Genomic DNA, 18,706 nt, shown 5'->3' with positions numbered 1-18,706 from the left:
CGGGTTTTGAAGACCTCCAGAGTAGGAGACTCCACAACCTCCCTGGGCAGCCTGTTCCACTGCTCTGTCACCCTAACAGTAAAGAAGCTCCTCCTCACCTGGAGACGGAACTTCTTGTGTTTCAGCTTGTGGCCATTATGATTCAGCTTGTGGCCACATGATTTTAAAAACGGCAATAACTGATACACTTGATAAACTGTTAATCTGTTTTGTTCAAATATGATTTTTATATGTTTTTTTGGCAGGCATAAGTTGTGTAAATAGAAAATTAGAGAGGAACTTTTTTTGTAATCATATGTATGATTACATGTATACTGTCCATACTCTGCATTATACATAGAAAGTCTCTGTAGCTGGCTGTTGAACCACCTTGAGTAGATGGCAGTCAATGAGCCAGAGACTTTATTTAGTGCTGCACTAACTTCTTAATCTTGTCAGCTTCACTGAAAATCTCTCCTACATCCTTTTTTGGGAAAGCAATATTTCTTACAKGCTTATATTGGAATCCGGTCATTTAAGAAAGCTCAACCTACAGTGACAAAAATCACGCAGATTTCTTATCAGAAGGGTAGTTTATTTTACCATATTTGGCTTGTGATCTCAGATTTTGTTAATTAAATCCATTGGATTGGACTTTTATGCTAAAACCTTATTCTTGTTTCCTCATAGAAACATGCAACTGCTCAAAATATTGCTGCACTGAAATATAGAAATGCAACTTGACATGCAAAATAATGGCAACTGACATATGATTTATCATGCCCCATCCTATGACAGGCACTCAGCTAGAATATTGTATTGTCAATATAGGATGTCAGAGCTTTGGAAGTAATTTGCACCATCTCCTTGTAGTTGCTTACAAGATGGAATTGCAGCACAGGCACTTCTTATTAAAGGAAAATGGAGGTTTCRTTGCTCTGTCTTTCCAGTAGTTTCATAGATATGTGCTAATATGCTGTATTTAGGAAGCTAACAGAATTAAAGGCTTCTGCTTAGAACATAAAAGCAGTGTGTCAGAGCTATGTTACCCTCCAACTATTAATACTATAATCCCAAAGTTTCCACAAGTGTAAGTATCTTGTAAACTAATGAGAGGTCAAATTACAAAAGGGTAAATTGTAGTAGTGTGCTTCATTATTAGGAAATTGTGGGACTCTTTCTTTCCCTGAAAGATCATTCAGCAGTCAAGGTTAATACTTTTTTTCCCCCCCTTTAAATATTAGATATATAATTTTTATCTTGATTGTTTTTGTTTTCTTGTAAACTTTCTAGCAGATGGAACTGAGCAGAAAGATTCAGGGATGGGATTATCCAGAAGAGGGCAGCCTCAAACAGAGGACAACATTGAGTAAGTATTTCAGTGCATTGTGGATGCAATTCTCTGATTTTTAATTGCAAGAGATACTAATGGTTCTCACAGAATTAAATTAATACTGATGATTTTTATAGTTTAAATACACCAGAGCTGTATTTTCAAAAGCATTGAATGGCAGGCTTACAGCTATAGAGACAGCTCTCTATAAGGTGCATATATGATAAAACTGTGCAGCCAGTGCTGCTTTTCACTGGTATTGGAGCATCTGATATTCTGCCAGTTATGAGAGTCACATGCACAATACCACACAAAGATGTTAAATTAACTAAAGAAATTGGATTTCCAGACTCTTTCGTGTTTTTTTTTTTTTTTCCAAAATATTGTCAAAGATATAGGGCCACATGACAAGGGCGCTGTTTTTAATATAGCTAACCACAAATGGTCATGATTAAATTTCATATTTATTTTGCAAAGTCCTTTAATTTTTTTTTCTTTTTTTCTGCCACAATCTTATTTTAATCCATAGGTCCACTGACATTAATAGACTTTGGAAATTCCACATTTAGTAAAGCACTTCAGGTTTACAGGTGAAATATATGACTAATATCTGATTAATTGATGCTTTTCACCTTCATATAAAGTTATCCAACTTGGAAGTCTTTGAGGTTATGAGCTTTTAAACTAAAACACTTAGTTTAGATACTTAAAACCGAGTTTTTAAAGCTTCTGTCTAGCTAAAAATCTGAAATTTCATACCTCTTCCAGCTAAAATAATATTATCCTTGATCCTCTCCTATTAGTTTCCATCTTTTTTAATCAGCTGAAATTTTATTCACATTTTTCAACGCTGACTATGCTTCTACTCGAGACCTTATTATGCTGCAGCGTAGTCCCTTCAACGTATCGACTGATGGCTCCATCTCATCCCCTTCCTCCCCAATCTCTCCCATCTTTCTATCAACAGTATCTTTTCTTCTCCTTTCATGTTTTGTGGTAAGTCCGCTTTCGAGCACAAATGCATATAATATATTTTATTATTTCTTTTTTCTATGTCACCTCTGTCTCGGTATGTATGCATCTTTGACATCTCTCTGAGAAAGTCTGCTCCATGGCTCAGCACTGCTATGTCTGTATCGCATCTATTCATTTCCCCTCTGCAGCATTTTCAATTTTGCTGTCGTTCTATGCAACACGACTCCTCTATATTTCATTGAAACCAGAACCTGGGTACCTAGTTCAAATTGTTACCTGAATTCCCAAGCCCTGTACAGATCCTGCATATTCTCTCTCTCGAATATACCGTGAGAGGAATTTCCTGCTCTAACAGCTTGTCACYGAGCACTCACCTCCTCCAAGCATAGTGCAAACGTCTGTTTCCCTACGCACCCATTTGTCAGCAAACTGCTTTGTCCTCTGTGTTCCTGCTTCTGACAATGGCCAGACTGCACATCCTGCTCACCTTGAAAGCACAAGTTGTGCCACTGGCAGTATCACCCTGCTAGTTCAGTATTCCCTGCAAGCTACTTAGCCAACTGATAATAAAGGCTTGAATTTTTCTACTTAGGTGCGTTTCTTTCCTTAGATACCTAAGTGCATGTGGATTCTGTCATTCTGCTTCTACACTCTATTGTTGGTGTTTACTATTGCAGTAGTACCGAGTGTCCCAGGAAAAAAAAATCCCATAGATATTTTACACATTCATATATTTTCAGTGACGAATACTATTTGTGACATTCAGATAAGTGATAGAGCCCAACAGGCAATAGAATTGTTTGGGTTTGTTTGGACAGTTCAGATGCTGAGAAATTAAATCGTACTGCTGCACTTATGGAAAGCTCTAAACTCCAATGAAAGCATTTTTCCATCACACAATAAATAGACTTTATTCTTAGTGACGGCAGCTTTAAAGTTACAGAACAATTTGAATAATCAGAGGTTTTTTTTTAACTGTGAAGGTTTACATGCAGCAATTCGATGTGTGTTTTTTTTTTTAAGTAAAAATTTTCAGAGCACGAGATATTAGTTGACAGACTGATAAAACTCCTTTATAAAATAAGACCTACACAGTAATATTCGATATGAACTTCTGTACATTAAAAAGGTTAAAAAGGTATTTTGTAATACACCAAYATTGGTATTTTCTTTCCTGCATAGCCTTCTGTTGCTATGTAGATGTCATGTGCGAGTGCGAGTCTCCTTTCTATGCAAAGAAGCAGTAGATGTTTTCTGTTGTCTCCATTTGATTTCTGTGTTGATATACTTCAAAGAGAAACTAGCCCAGATGTGAAAAGGGAGATAGTGTAACAAAACTGAACAAATAACATCGTGCAATGTTGTCCATAGTGGACTCTTATTTTAACTTTTAATGTGTCCTGTGGCTACAAACAATGTCTTATGGTGCATGAGATTTGAAAGCCTGTCTTTTTGATTAAATTTCTCTTTTGGAGTAGGAATTAGWTTATTTCCTGTTTTTACCATTGTCTTCTTGCCTGCTCATAAGAAAATCCTCTAATATTACTAAACTTAATTTCCCTATTGTTAAAATGAGGAGATATGTTTTTTGCAGTTCCCATCTAACTAAAGGCAACCCATATTTGTTTTTTTGACACAATCAGGTGCCTGCACAGCCCGTCTGTTCCCAGTTTATAAAGATCCATACTAAAAACAATATTAAGAAAATCTAGGGGGAGAAAAAGTGTAAATAATGACTTTTAGTAAGTGGTRATGTGTGACTGACTGAGATTGTTTTTAATCTTTTATGCAGGTTCATGGAATTGCAGTCTAAAGTTAAAAATTCATTAGCTAAAATTCTGAAAATAAGAGAGAATCTGAAAAGCCTACAGGTTTGGTTTATAATGACTTAAGTTTGTTTGCTTGATGTACCTTTAGTATAAGAACTAAAGCAAAAGTTTAATATTGTAAARAAGATTTTCATTTTTACAGAAGCAAAAAATATTTAACATGGCAATCCATGTGCAATAGGAGATTAGAAAGGAAAAAAAAAAAAGAGAGGGGAGCAGGTCGCAGAACTTCTTGGARGCTAGAGAAGTGGCTTTTCCAAGTATTTATTTTTTAATTTGTAACTCTGCTCATTTTGTGCACAAGTAAAAGCATAGAAAGTGTTATCAACTATTATTTGTATTCCCTGTGATGTATGAGTTRTTACTACATAGATTCTAATATCCTTGAAAATTAAAAATCCCTTTGTACCATTTGATTTTCCATCAATGCATCATCATTTAATAGAGTCTAATTCATGCTAAAAAGAAAATCATTTTTCTGTTTTTTTTTCCATATTTTGTTTCTGAATAAATTTAAGACGAGGTTAGTTCCTGTATATCAGTGTCCTCAGAAATAACTGAATGTTCTCCAGGTGTTGTATTGATCTATTTTACTTGCATATGTAATATGACCAAAAACAAACAAACAAACAAACAAAAAAACCCCCTACAGGTTTCTAATCTCTTAATTGAAATGTTTATTTAGTAAACTCAATTGAAAAGTCCTTTATATTTCTGACTAGATAGATAGTGAATATCTTCAGATGTATCATGAATGCTTAGGAGTGTCTACAATATAATCTTAAGTGCTCATAGTTTTCCTTTATTACTAACATAGTCATGTTGTACATGCTACAAAATTGCTTTTTGGGGGAATTTAGTGTCTATATGTTTAAACAGCTTAAGACTTATGCATGAAGCACAAATACTAGGAGGTTTTTAAGAACCTTTTCAAAGGGACGTGAATTCCATTTCAAAAGCAACATTCTTTTTAACACTTTGTGCACTGAATTCACATGTCAGAGCTTATGCTTATGAAACTAACTTTCAGATATGTTTAATAAGTTTTAGATGTATAGGTAAGTGATTTTGAAATAAGAATTTTAATAATATGTTTAATTTTACTTCTTTCCAGGCGTTAGAGGGCAGTAGAGAGCTTGAAAATATTATCGGTGTCTCAGACTTGTCTTGCATCTTGAGTGCCGAAATGCAGAAAACCCAAGTGCTAAGTAAGGAGGATCAATAACTTTTACCCCTTTTCACCAGTTTAATGAGGACATTCCTGTTTTCCCCCCCCCTCTAGATTTATAATCCACTGTTCATTATAATGGAGTATTATATTTTCTGTGCCTGATACTCGAGTTCTGTTTGTCAGCACTGTCTGTTATAGATGCACTTTAAATGTCCTTGTGCATCCAACCAAGGACATAAAGAGGAGGCAGCCCCAACTGCCCACTCTTCTAACTCCTAGCCAGGATGGAGAGGAAGAACTCGCAATAGCAACACCTTTTCTGATGTAAATAGTTAGATACTTAGTGGATAGTTAGCTAGTGATTAGAGTAAACGTTAGCACTTTGATTGGGTTTCCTTTCTTCTCTTTCTGCAAGGAAGCTGTTCTGTTTGTTTGCCTGTGAGGAGGATTAGCCTGAATATAGGCTTCCAGGCTTTAAAAATAGCTATTCATGTGTCTTTAAATGAAGGACATACCAGATGCTTATTGTGTTGGGATAAGGGCGCTTTAGAGATGCCACATCTGTAATACTTTTCCAAAGAAACACAGAAAATCAAAGATTTTGACTTACACAGATTGTAGGCAGCTTTTTTATCTTTACTCTGAATCTGATGTTCTTGGGACTAATGAATGTTCTGCAGCTAAAAGAGCATTCCTACTTCTCTTCCCAAACATCTCACAACTGGGAAACTGGGAGAGGTGTATCCAATGGGGAAGTATTCCCCATTACAAGCAAGTACAAAAACTTGCCATTCTTCACATAAATATAACAACCGGAGGGACTGAGAGACTCAGAGATTCCTTTAAGAAATAAAATTCCATGAATCAGAGATGAAGGGCACCAAAGAGTTTGGTTGATATTCAGGCTTTAATCACTATACCTCAAACAGTTTATTTGTTTTTACAAATGCAACCATCTTTTATCTAACCTAAATCTCGCCCCTCCAATCGGTACACAGGGCATGTGTGTGTATATATAAATATATATATATATATATATATAAAAAATCACATTTACTTGATACCACTTCTCAAAAATTTTTCATATATGTTGTATCCAACATGCTCTCTTCCTGCAGACTTCTAACACAGACCCTTGTAGGGGTTAGTGCCCAGATCACAAGTCTCTGACAGGGAAGTGCATGCAGTGTCTCTATGTCCACTCCCTGGACAAATGTGTGAAGAAGATAAAACAGTTTCCTGTTCTTCAGCAAACGTGATGTTTTGCCAGTATACATTATTCTACAACCCATTGGACTGCTCTGTTTTCTGTAGAGTGTACACTGGAATTTGCTATAGCAGAGCAGCACACGGGTGGCCAGGACAACTATTTATGTTTACATAAATGGTACATACGTAGTACATAAATAGTACATACATACATACTTATGTTATTATTATGTTTGAAAACAAGGACAGTAAAACCACAGGGGCTAGAGGATTTTTCTGCTACAAAACACTGACATATCTAAAGCATTAGGTTCATGCATCTAGCAGTGGAATATATTTTTGGACCACGAAGAACTGTTTTATAAATGACCATTTCTCTCATGATTTGTCTTTCAGTATTCATCTGCTACTATAATGCATATAACAAGGTACTTTCTTACAGAAAAGAAAGTTTTTTTGAAAATAATTTGCGTTAGGACTGCAAATCCAGGAGAAGGTAGAGAATGAGATGTCAGACCTATTGTTGACACTATTAAGTCAACTTTTTCTTTTTTTTTTTTTAAGCCTTCTTGTTTCCTTCAAAATGGAAGAGAATTGGAAACAAAGCACCATGTCAACACTAACAAACAAAAAAATAATAGGGATAAAATATGGTGTGAGGCTTGTAAACACAACTACTTGAAATAATTTTCATTTTGCAAATATACTTTTTGAACACAGTACACAGATAACTTTTTTATTATCCCTAGAATAAAAACACAAGTGTGTTGACAATAAGAAATAGTATGTACGTATTAATTATTTTCCTTAAAAACTCTATGGTAAAGTTTCTTGACTTCATATTTTTTTCTTCCCTAGTGAGTCAGGCAGAAGAACTACAGCTGTTGAAAACAAACCATCGAAAACTACCTATGCGAGGTGGGACACTTTTTATAATTCATGTGTAACATGCTTTTATAATTTGTTTTAGCTGATTAGCTGAAGCCTTTTAAGCTGTTCTTTCAATTAAAAAAAAAAAAAAAACCAAGCATCCAAAAATTATAAAAATCAAATGTGTTCCTTCAGATTATGCAGGTTGCCCTAAACTTTTACACTCAAATACAAATTTCATATTTTCAACTGTTTTCATTATGTTGGATATTTTTCCATAGAAGCCTATACAGAGAAGAAATCATTATGGTCCTGTATTAAAGGCATGGTATAGATATGAGTGGAATCAGGTCATACACATTTTACATGCCCTCTGTTCATATCAGTTATCCTTGTTCTTCCTCTCTCTTCTCTTCCATCCTGCACTTTCAGTGTTCAAGCCAAGTAACATCCAGTCCTTGCAGCAGAACCTTTATCACCTATATGTTTTGTGAGGTTTTTAGCACACTYTTGGGAACTGTGAAATCCAAACTATTAGGTTTCTTCATAACTATTGCTGAGAAAATATTTGAGGTTGGTAGCATTTAATATAGTGTGGTCCACTTAGCCACTTTAGTCCCTTGTTTAACTGGGAAAGAGAAGTGGATGGAAAACAAGATTTCTTATGTATTACACCCATTAAAACTAACAATCATTAACCATTTCTAGTATTTCTGTTAGTGTTTGTGCATTCTATCTTAAAATTAGCAAAAGCAGAATCAGAGTTGTGATCTGTACTGTTTTGTCTGCCACAGTTGTCCCAACTAGGAGGATTTTTTTTCCCATTGTATCTGTTCATTGCAGTGTGTTTCTCCAAATAAAGTCTTTCTTTGGTGGGGAATTTTCCTCTTATAGTGATGAGAAAATAGAGTGTTTTCYGTGGCTCCAAGAAAATTATCACAAAATTAAAAGTTGAGTTTGTCTCGTTTGTGCAAACTACCATTTTTTATTTACAGTATAAGGTCTGTATGTCCTTTAGTTAAAATGGGTCGCAGCTCTTACCAGGCAGTGGTAATGCTGAGCACCATGGGTCACTCCACATTTGAACAGTCATTGCTTCCTTTGCTCACTGTCCCTTAGTGGTCACTTCATTAATAGTCCCATCTTTGCCTGGAAACTAGCCCATAATGCTAATCAGTGTACAATCAGGGTTGCTGGATAAGAGACTACTTTGTGAAAGTAGGGTAGAAATGAGTTATGAATTGAATTTGAGGGCCCAAAAAGTTGACCATCTTTAAATTTCAATTTTGATTTAACAAAGAGTAAGTTCCATTTTGCTATCTTGAAAATATGGAAGTGGTAGAGACATAAAAAATCTGTCATTTAAAAAAGAATTTGGAGATGTTTTACTTTGCCTTTTAGTTTTGGATATGTTTTTTCATAGTTATTTATGATTAGTTATGCTCAGGACTTAAAACCTATGACTATTCTGTGGCTTGAAACAGATGGAATGTCACATTATCATCACATGGTAAGGCATGAAATTTGCTTTGCATAAACAACCTCTACTTAAAACAACTTAATATCACATGGTGAGGCATGAAATTTACTTTGCATAAACAACCTCTACTTAAAACAAATTAATACAAAACATTCCTTGCTCAATGGGCAGCATTATGTAGGACTCAGTATATCATTTTGTGTGACCAGCATAAAAAATGGCATCATTGTTTGTCCATGACTAGAATTTACAGTAAACAAAATGTTTTTGAATGGAATGTAAGCAAACTGCAGAGCAGTTGCCAAGAGATGAAATCTAGTCAGTTTGCTACAGTCCAAAATACATTTTATATGTGTTGAGAATAAATGTTTAGATTGCAAGGGGCATAAGTTAAAGGAAAATTGAATAAGTTTCCCAATTTGAAAGAGCAAAGATAGCATTTGAAAAATGAAAGCTACTTAAGCTAGTTCTTACAAATTATCGTAATACTTGGTTTCCTAAAAAGAAAAATATTGACATTAATCATGTCCCTGATGCTGCTGTTCAAGATGGAAACAATAAGAGAGTTAGAGAAGATCAAATAATTGCGGTACTAAGGAAAATTATTTTCACGCTGTATCCTGTAATGAAATTACAAGATACTTTTTTTTTTTTTTTTCCTGGTTGTTCATCCTGCCAAACACAAAAGCAAACAGGATTATCCTCATTAAATTTACAACCACCAGCACTGATACAGTTTGGTTCTAAATGTTCATTACTTTCACGTTGTTTTATTTTCGATACAAGTGACTCTAGTTTGCACTCTTTGCAAGGATAATAAAGTCTTTCTGAGAGACCATATCACTTAGTGTTRACTAAATGGATTTTCATTTAACCATATTTGAAATTAATATTGAAAACAAACGAGGAGAATGGACCAAGTAGCACCAAGTTCCCACAGGCCTGCCCAGATTTTCTGTACTTTGTGGACAGTGAAGGCACTGACCTCTTTGCTCTAAATAACTGTGAAGTATGGCAGCTGTACCTTGTATGCCAGGAGGCAGGAAAATAGCAAACTATTTTTTTTGCAGGTAGCTTAATCTGCTCCAACTCATGCAAAAACTTCCCAATAGTATGTTGACAGTCAGCAAAGAAACACCTTCATTAGGCCAAGGGATTCAGCAGTAAATATACCCGTAAAGCATATACATAGAGAGGCAATGCTTTTCTCCGAGATGTATGTTTCTGGTAGCACCGTACCTGAGACTATTATTAAATTTGTCGAGGGACTTGGCTCATCTAACAGCTTGGTCTTCAGCATTACAAGCAGCTCTTCAAAGGAATTTGAGGGTTAACTCAGATGCGAGCTTTCCCTTTCTTGATCTCTTGTTGGTTGCCTCAAAGAATGGGGAACTGAACCTGCTTTCTGACAGAGTTGCTGTTGCCTCCAGGCCTTTTGTGAGCTTTCTGGACTTTGCAAAGCCCCTAATCTAAAAACCATAGGTTTCTCTCTCAGTCTGACCTTGTCTTTACATACAGGGAAGAAATATCATCATACCTTCTCTGGGAAAAGTCAAGTCTGATCACACAAAAAGCTTCTTAATTCTATCAAAGTCCTTTCAGTTAAATCATAGGCTTCTTTCTACAAGAACTGCTGGTGCAGTTCAGTCTCTTAGGCTGGAGGTGAATGGCAGGGAATCTGCCAGGAATCGAGGAGAAATACTGTGCAGACCCGCTGCACCGGTGACAGAGAATTAAAACTGGATTAAGATTACTTCAGTGCTGAACCTGTGTCTATACAAGGACTTAATATTTAAATAAAAGTTAAATAAAAGTTAAATATTTTGTTTCAGTGTCCATATTCAGGGAGCCATAAAAATGATTCTACCTTCTTGCATTTAAAATTAATAGTGAATTGCCCCAAAGTGCATCTTAACTAGGAGAGCTCTATTCCGTTATAATTTGTATTTTGTGGATTAAAAATTGTTCCTCTGGCCAAACTTGACCTTATGTCTTCTCCCATTATATACAAGAAGGCTTCTTCTTAGTTTGTAACTATGGAAAGTCCTGCATAGTCTAGTAATAGAAGCCACCTATTCTGGTAGGCAAAAATCACAATTTTCTCAGTCCAGGTGAGTAATCTTGCCTATTGAAGGAGTATTCCTGAAARGTAGGGAGCTTTGTTTCTGCTTGACCCCCAAATACGCATTTCTCTTTTGGTAGCACAGTGTGGGTCTGTTGGGTTGCAGCTGCACCTCAGAGGTGCATATTTAAAAATACAACCTGAGCTTTGGAAAGTAGCAGGGTCTGAGGTCACAGGCATGATAAGCTTTTTGGGTAAAAAGGGGCAAATTACAAACCTCTTCAATGATTTAACATCCGCTGCTATGTAGATGAAATATTAAGCTATTAACTTTGGTGGCAGATACAGAAATGCACATGAGACATATGACTATAGGCAGCAGACGTATATACATATAGAACTGTCAACCTGCATTTTATATGTAGGTGTCAGCCACATTTATTCATGAATTTCGCTTCTGTTTATACTCTGTTTTCCTATGTACCTTTTTATGAACTAAATAACTATTAATTTTTAATTCTAGCATATCTAGACTTTAGTGTATTAAGCTTAATAAAAAATTAAAAAGAATTGTAGTTCTTTCGACAGCTACATGTAGCAATTCCTACATGAGGATAAATACTGCTTTCTCCCATGAACATAATTATTTAAAATTAAAAAAAAAAAAAAGGAAAAAGCAGCATTAGTTTGGCCTCACTTAGTAGCAATTATATGTTTAAGAGGTGTAAATAACTTGCTATCCAGACATTACAAATATCCAGGTGCTCTGTATGTGCTGATGACAACAAAATTGAAAAGAAAGACTGTAATAATTCTGACTGGTTTTCTCTGCAGAAGATATTGATTATTTGTGTGTGGTGAGAGATTTGGAAAATTCAATTAAAGGAGTTGTGCAAAGGTTTCATAAATTTTCCTTGTACAGCGTGTACACAGACAYTGTTGCGTATTAAATCAATGCAGCACTTCACAATATATTTTCTTTGAAACATAAAAATAAATAACATTTAAACAGTTCTGCTTACTACAGAAACAAATTTTATTTTCTGTGAAGCATTTAGTCATGTGCTATCACTGACTCATACACATTTGCCAGCTGTAACAAATTTTATAGACGTTTTCTCCAGAGACATAGCTCATATACTATGAATTTTTAAATGAGCAAATGGTGAAGAAGGGATGTCAGCAATATAAAAATTGATCAGTTAAAAGATAAAAGCATAAGTAAAGAGATTTGTATGGTAGTCTTAATAGGTTTTATTAAATAAAAATACTATAAAAAGACAGTAATGAATAGACTGAAGGTTTTAACTGTGGTTGAGGTGGAGAAAAATTATTCTGGCACATTTAGTAGAAGATTGGTTTTATATCACCTGACAGGTGAACATTTTTTTTTCTCCCTGCTTTTTAGATCTGTAAATGTTTTAGAGCAGTCAAACTTGGGGGAAAAATGGTGGTGGAAGAAGAAGGTGGAAGGAAACTTGGGAAGCTTCTGCCTTGTTCTGCTTTGGGGGCTCGGTGGGGACAGGGGACGAGGGGAAAGGAGAGCGAAGCGGCTACCACCCCACCCCAGCAAGGTTGGGTTCTGGGGGGGTTACTCTGTGACGCCCCCCTGCTTTAATGAAGTCAAATGTAATTAAGAGTTCTGCATATGAAGAGAGATGAAAAGGTTTGGGTGCCTTCTTTTGATTTGGTTTCAAGCAACTCATTATCCTCATTAGCTCACACACACAAAAAAGCCAGCCGAGCTGCTGTGACGAGCATGAGCGGTTTTGTGGAGCATCTGGGAGATAAACCATATTCTGCATTGACTATTTGAATATCCAAATCGTAATGTCAGCTGTACAAATGGTATGACAGCTTTGTCAAAAGGTGCTAGATGGGATATACTTGGAAAGTTCCCACTGGCCTCTTGGCCTGTTCTAAAGTGGAGTTAGTTACTAGAAGCTCTTTAATGATAATTTGTGTAAACTAATTTTGTTTATTCAGTAAAATATTGGAAATATTTTGTACCCGAGGCAAAGCTGAATAGGTGCCTTTTTTATGAAGCAACCTTCTCTGCCCTGGTTTAGGAGACAATTTCAGGCCTAGCCTGACTCGGCTCCGTGTCAGGAGCTGAGGCCGCTGTCAGATCCCCSCATTGGATTTGGGCATCACATCATGTATGAGAAGTGTGTGACATCCAAGAAATCACCGCAGTCAGAGGAGGACAACTGAGAAAATGAGAAACTGGGGAGAATCCCCTCAGTGCCTCCACTGGCTTGGATTCCTCCAACCTTCAGGCTTCAACACAGCCCATTTCCTTATAGAAGTCTTTCTGACCTAAAAGCCACTGTGAATATCTAATTGTTCTCAGTAGAACATAGAACAAAATTTCTGAATTGTCTCTTACCCTTTTGCAATGGTAGGATTGAAATGAAGCCTKAACCATCAGCACACAGCAAGTTCAGTGAGATCAGAGCTGATCATCTGCTGCAGAGACCACTTGGAAATCTTGGCASTCAGAGGCACCTGCTTCCAGCCCCTTTCCCCTTATGTTCTCATTCCCCACGTTCCTTTGTACTCTCACACAAGTTTTTTCTACTCCTTCCAGCCATCTGCTCAAACCATCACCCCCTGCTGCCCTCCTTGTGCTGGGGAATGGGCTGCCAGGCCCAGGTAGATTTGCCTCGTTTGCCATCACCAGGAGGTCTCAGGGATGGTTGTCCCTTTTATGGTGTCCTTGATAAAGGTCTTCTGCTACTGACRTTATTGATTTTTATTTACTTGTTTATTATTACCATCAAAAAAAAAAAAAAGGATCAGCTTCTAATACTGGTAACACGTTATAGTCTGCTTTGTGGTCTTCAGTAACAATTTAGCATATGTACATACATTCACAACTAATTAAGACAATCTCCTAAATTACTGTTGCTCAGCTGAGACACTAACTATATGGAGGGGATTCTCTTAAACCACGGCAGTAGCTTATTAAATTCCTATTAGTGTGGGGATGTGCCCAAATTCGGTATAAATACTGCTGTAAATACCATTGCTGTGTTCACGAATGCTGGTTTCTTCCTCCAGAGCCTGATCAGCCTGCTGGGAGCTCCGAGTTCCTTAAGTCGCTCTTTGCCTGAGGTGCGTGACCCCCCCGGCCACCGTGCCACTTCTGCGCCTGCCCGGGCCGGGTAAGGCAATTTTAAYAATGAACTTGCTTAAAGCATCCGGAGACCGATACCGTCTGTAGGCCTGTGGTCAAGACTAATAGCTCCATGGGAAAACAGTTGTTACTGTACTTGTGGTATCTCTTACTACTGGCTTGTTAAGCAAAATGACATCTATTGAATTTATAGAAAATCTGTCTCACTCTGAAACATCTGATAGTATTTCTCTGTGTCAACACCGTCAGTTTTTAACTAGATGTTCATTCAAGAATGGCATTTCAGCTGGAACACATGTAACCAAGGCAGGAAAACTTGCGTTCTCCGGCAGGGCTTGTTTATGAATGCCACGCACTGGCACCCGGTGCTTGCAGCGCCCGGGCTCGGGGCGCTGCCTTCCTGCAAAGCCGCTGTAACCGCACTATTAATGCAAAGACAGACTCCTCCGCATGCTCCTTGCAGCCCCTGTGCAGCCCCTGGAGCAGCGCGTGGCCCCCCGAGCAGGTTCTTCCCCAAGGGAAGAGGGGGCTGCAGGGCAGCTGTCTGGTTTAAGGGCGGCAGCAGCTTCCGACCCCTGGGAGCATCTCGCACCCTGTCTCCRTCCATGCACACGCAGCAAGTGCAGCATCTCGGGCAGGCTGCACTTGCTGCCTCTGCACAGAATCCGAACGCTCTGCAAAGAGCTTCCTGCTCAGGAGCRGTGCGGATCGCAAGTACTGCGCTACGGAGGGAGCAATCCCACAGAAACATACTGAATCGGGTACCGTGCTCTGGCTAGTGAGGAAAGATGAAGGAATTGCTGTTAGAATGAGATTTTTAAAAGTAAAACGACTTAAAGCCCCTTCCATTTGTTTAGTCTTACGAGTCCAGACTGGATTTGAGCATGAGGCTGCCCAGGCTSATGTAGCAAGTAGCAAAATGGAGCAGTTTGGGGGTTGGATTGTGGTTAGTTTTTGACTGTCCAGGAATGGAATATTCAGATATGGGGAGAGGAGTGGGCATGGGAGAGGGCAGCATGGAAACCCTGGCCACCCTCAGGTTTCAGTCATAATTTTGGACATAGGCATCTAGAGGCCCACAAATTTGTGCAGGTCTTTTGTAAAACTCATTGTAAACTCCTCATTCTGTGGATGGTTTAATTCAAGCTGCTGCATCATCTTCACATTCCCAGAGCAGAAAGCAAGTACTAACAGACTCCTCAAGAGGTGTTTTAAGGGGGATTAAATTCTTCTTCCTTTGGCTACTGTTGTCGTTCCAGTGTTGCAAGAGAAAGCCCAGTTAGACTGACCTTGTCTACCACCAGATATTACCTGCGCTGCTCATGTTCCATAAATTCTAGTGAGCCAAATGAGTATGAGAGTCAAAGCCAGAAATAACTGCAGCTTGGATCAATCCCCTTTGCAGCGTYGAGAACCTTTCTCCTTTTAGAAAGCTGAAGTATTCTATGTACTTGTAATTTTGGATCATGAATAAGTATATTTACGGTCTTTATAAGCTGTATAAGTGAATTAGCTGAGGCACATGCATTTTGCTTTGCAGTGAAGCTTAAATTTTGTTTTGCAATCATGACAAGTAACCTAATAGCAAAAAAAGAAAAAAAAATCTGAAGGGAAAAAAAAAAAGATTTAACTACAAGCTGATGTTACCCTAATACTTACAAGCTTCTTACATCAAAGGTTTTTCTACTGCTYATCCCTTACAAGCCAACAAGGCCACTGTCCAAGCAAGCGTATCCCTCCCCGGCGCAGCAGCACACCCGGAATCTGGGAGTTGGACACCCTGTGCAGGAGAGCAGAGCTCATGGCCCCTTTTGTAGCTGAACTTCTCCATTCAGCAGCATTCCTGAGTGCTGCAAAATGCACAGAGCGCCCTTTGTATGGCAAAATAACCAATAATCTAACTATTGTATTATGTACATGTATCTATAACTTACTCTGACGTATTAGTTTAAGCTACGCTCATGCTGACAGCAACTACAGGGCTTCAGTTTGAGCTAGCTCAGAGCTCCCAAATCATCACTAGTACCAGACAGTGTCCTTAAGAATGGGTGGTATTTTCTAGTCAGCAAATACCTACTTTGCAACTTAAGCCCCCCCCAAAAGATGCATTTACTGTTTCTTGTTTACCTATGTTGAGATATGACCAATTTTTATAAAGCTCTTCTTTTTCTTACTGTTAAAAAAAATGCCTATGGAATAGCTAGAAATCTCTTAGCACTTATCCATGCAGCTTTTTAATAAGATAAATAAAGCACATCCTTATAGCAGCTCAAAATGCTACTGCAGTTTAGGGGAGCTAATCTGTTGTGCATTACCTCAAGGGGCTGGAGTGGGGACCATGCGTATGTATTTTTTATATAGTGAGGCCAGTACTGGGCAGGTCTATAATTGTGAACAGATCATATAGATGATTGTCCTGTTGTCTAATTGCTACTTATTTTAGTCATTCCTTATCTCCACACAGGCATCATGTGAAAAATGCATTCCACATCAACCCAAAGTTCTACATCTGCTTGATTGTACTTAAAAGGAGAGAAGAAATGACTGTAAACCTATCTCCCCAGCAAATACCAGTTAGGGACTGCTCACTGCGCTGGGCAGGTGCACATCTAGATAAAATTTCTGGCATCTATTTAAACTTAACAATGTGCACAACCAGATAATCTCAATGTAAATAATACATTTCTTCGTGGTTGCTTTATCCAAGTGTGGTGCTAAATGCTGATTTAGATTTACCGCTGCATGGAATTAAGCTATTTCTTATGTAGGCTTCTTCTTTTGTAGGCTCTCGCTGCAAATGCTTCCATGCTGCGCCAGTTAAAAACCAGTGCGGTAGCTCTGCTCGCCCCAGGAACAGGGTAGGGAGAARCTGTGTCAAGGGATGAGCGCTGCTTCCCAGGCGGGCAGCACGAGCCCTTAGTGCCCACAGGAACAACGGCCTCGAGGACAGGGTTGCTTGTGGGGGCTCCCGGGGGGGAAGATTCCACCCAAAAGCCAGCGAAACATCATTTAAAATAACAGATATCCATCCCTAACATTTGCTATTTAAGTGCTCCACTTTTAATGCTCAATATAAGAGACCTGATAGCATTTTTTTTGTCTCTTTTTAATTATCCTCAAAATCCAACTGGAGATCATGTCTCCCAAATTGCTGAATTGTTCTTTCTCCTGTTAGATGATGGCAGTTGTACTTCACACAAAATTGAAATCTTTTCTTGCTACTACTACAAACTAGTGTTCAATGAATTGAGTTTAGCCTCTAAAGTTCTGAGAATCAAAATGCTAAATGTGTTCAAGTGTGTGGTTAAACATACATGTACTCAAGTTTTGAGACTTTATTAATAAAAATATTTTCCACTTTACATGTGCAGTCTGACAGATGAGATATTGCCTGAAGGGAATTGTGTCAGTTATTCTGCTTCTGCACTTCTGTTTCAGCTTTGTGTTGCTGCTTTTTTACAGACAAAAGATTCACCATATTATTGCTTTGTGTAATAAGATTATTTGAGTAATAGTTTATGTAACCTGATTATAACCTCAGTATTTGAAAAATGAGTAATTATTGATCTAAGAGCCTGCGAATGAATTGCAAACTGTGTGTGCCTTTCCAACCAGTGCAGGAGCTGAAGGTTTTCTGCATGGTCTTGCACGGAGAAAACAAACTATTCTGCAGCAAATGACAGTAAAAGGTGAGGAGGGACATTGAGCTTCAGCAAGAATTTAAGCTACGAGAACAGAAGCAGAATGAGGTTTAGTATTTAATCATTTTTAGGGAAATGGAAAGAGAAGGGTTTAGTGTCTGTGGCAAACGTTGCCTACCCGACTGCAATGCTATTTCAGCCGTCGCTTTCTTTGACCTCTCGCTGTACTGGCTTTTGCCTTTCAGAAACAGCTGGCTGTGTTAAGAACCATTTCCCAGTTCCACACAAGGTGGATCATATGGCTCTCACTTTATCACTTGGAGGCCATCTCAAGGACAAAGAAAAGAGATCCACTCAAAACTAATGTTTTTGTATGGGTAGGAAGCACTCTGAACTGATCTCGTGACAAACAACCAATTAAAATGTGAAGCTCTTCCTCCTTCCACTTTATTTCACTGCAGACAGAGGTTCTTCAAGCCGTCTTCACGTCAGGCTGTATTTCTCCAAGTTGTTTTTGCATGGAATTCTACAGATTTTATTTTTCAGAGCCTCTTCAGACAAAGATTCCTATTTATACGCCCTGACATACATCAATGCCCGCCCAGCCACGGCCTTCTAAAAAGAAAGAACATATTGTGGACAGAGAATCCTGCATGCCACAATTACAGTCACACCATCAGAAAAACTACATGCTTGTGAAAATATTTAAGTTTTGTTGCTTACAGAAAAGCAGCCAGAGGAGGGAAACTGCATTCCCCACACTAAACAAAAGGAAGAATGCCTTTCCTTTTGCTCGTAGCTGGCATGGTTATAAGGGTGCCTCTCATTACTCCTTCCACAGCAACTGAAACTGGAAAAAGGGAAGGGAGGGAGGTGCCCCTTGCAGAGCTGCATCCTTCACCTGCTGGAGTTTGCAGAGCAGCTGATTCACACACTCGCGGTTACCCTGCACCGCCACGGCCCTGGGACGTGCTAATGTCAGTGACAGGCTGGTATTTTGCAGAGAGCAGGGAGGTCA

The 18,706-nt window shown here is 38.2% G+C and overlaps 1 protein-coding gene across 1 annotated transcript in view; it reads left to right on the top strand.

The window, feature by feature from the left end:
- The window catches only part of ITGB3BP (integrin subunit beta 3 binding protein), a 29,256-nt gene extending 12,418 nt beyond the window's left edge, over positions 1–16,838 (top strand). Inside the window, exons 4-9 of the mRNA XM_026037194.1 lie at positions 1,273–1,348; positions 4,080–4,158; positions 5,231–5,324; positions 7,355–7,414; positions 13,972–14,025; positions 16,512–16,838. Coding sequence (XP_025892979.1) covers positions 1,273–1,348; positions 4,080–4,158; positions 5,231–5,324; positions 7,355–7,414; positions 13,972–14,024 — 362 coding nt within the window. The 3' untranslated portion in view covers position 14,025; positions 16,512–16,838. The remainder of the gene's footprint in view (positions 1–1,272; positions 1,349–4,079; positions 4,159–5,230; positions 5,325–7,354; positions 7,415–13,971; positions 14,026–16,511) is intronic.
- Positions 16,839–18,706: the final 1,868 nt, after the last annotated feature.

This window comes from Nothoprocta perdicaria, unplaced genomic scaffold (assembly GCF_003342845.1).
Source record: "Nothoprocta perdicaria isolate Ctin4 unplaced genomic scaffold, notPer1 scaffold_191, whole genome shotgun sequence".
Classification (NCBI taxonomy): Eukaryota; Metazoa; Chordata; class Aves; order Tinamiformes; family Tinamidae; genus Nothoprocta; species Nothoprocta perdicaria.
Note: the sequence above shows the minus strand (reverse complement) of the source record. Positions and strands in the feature narration are given on the sequence as shown.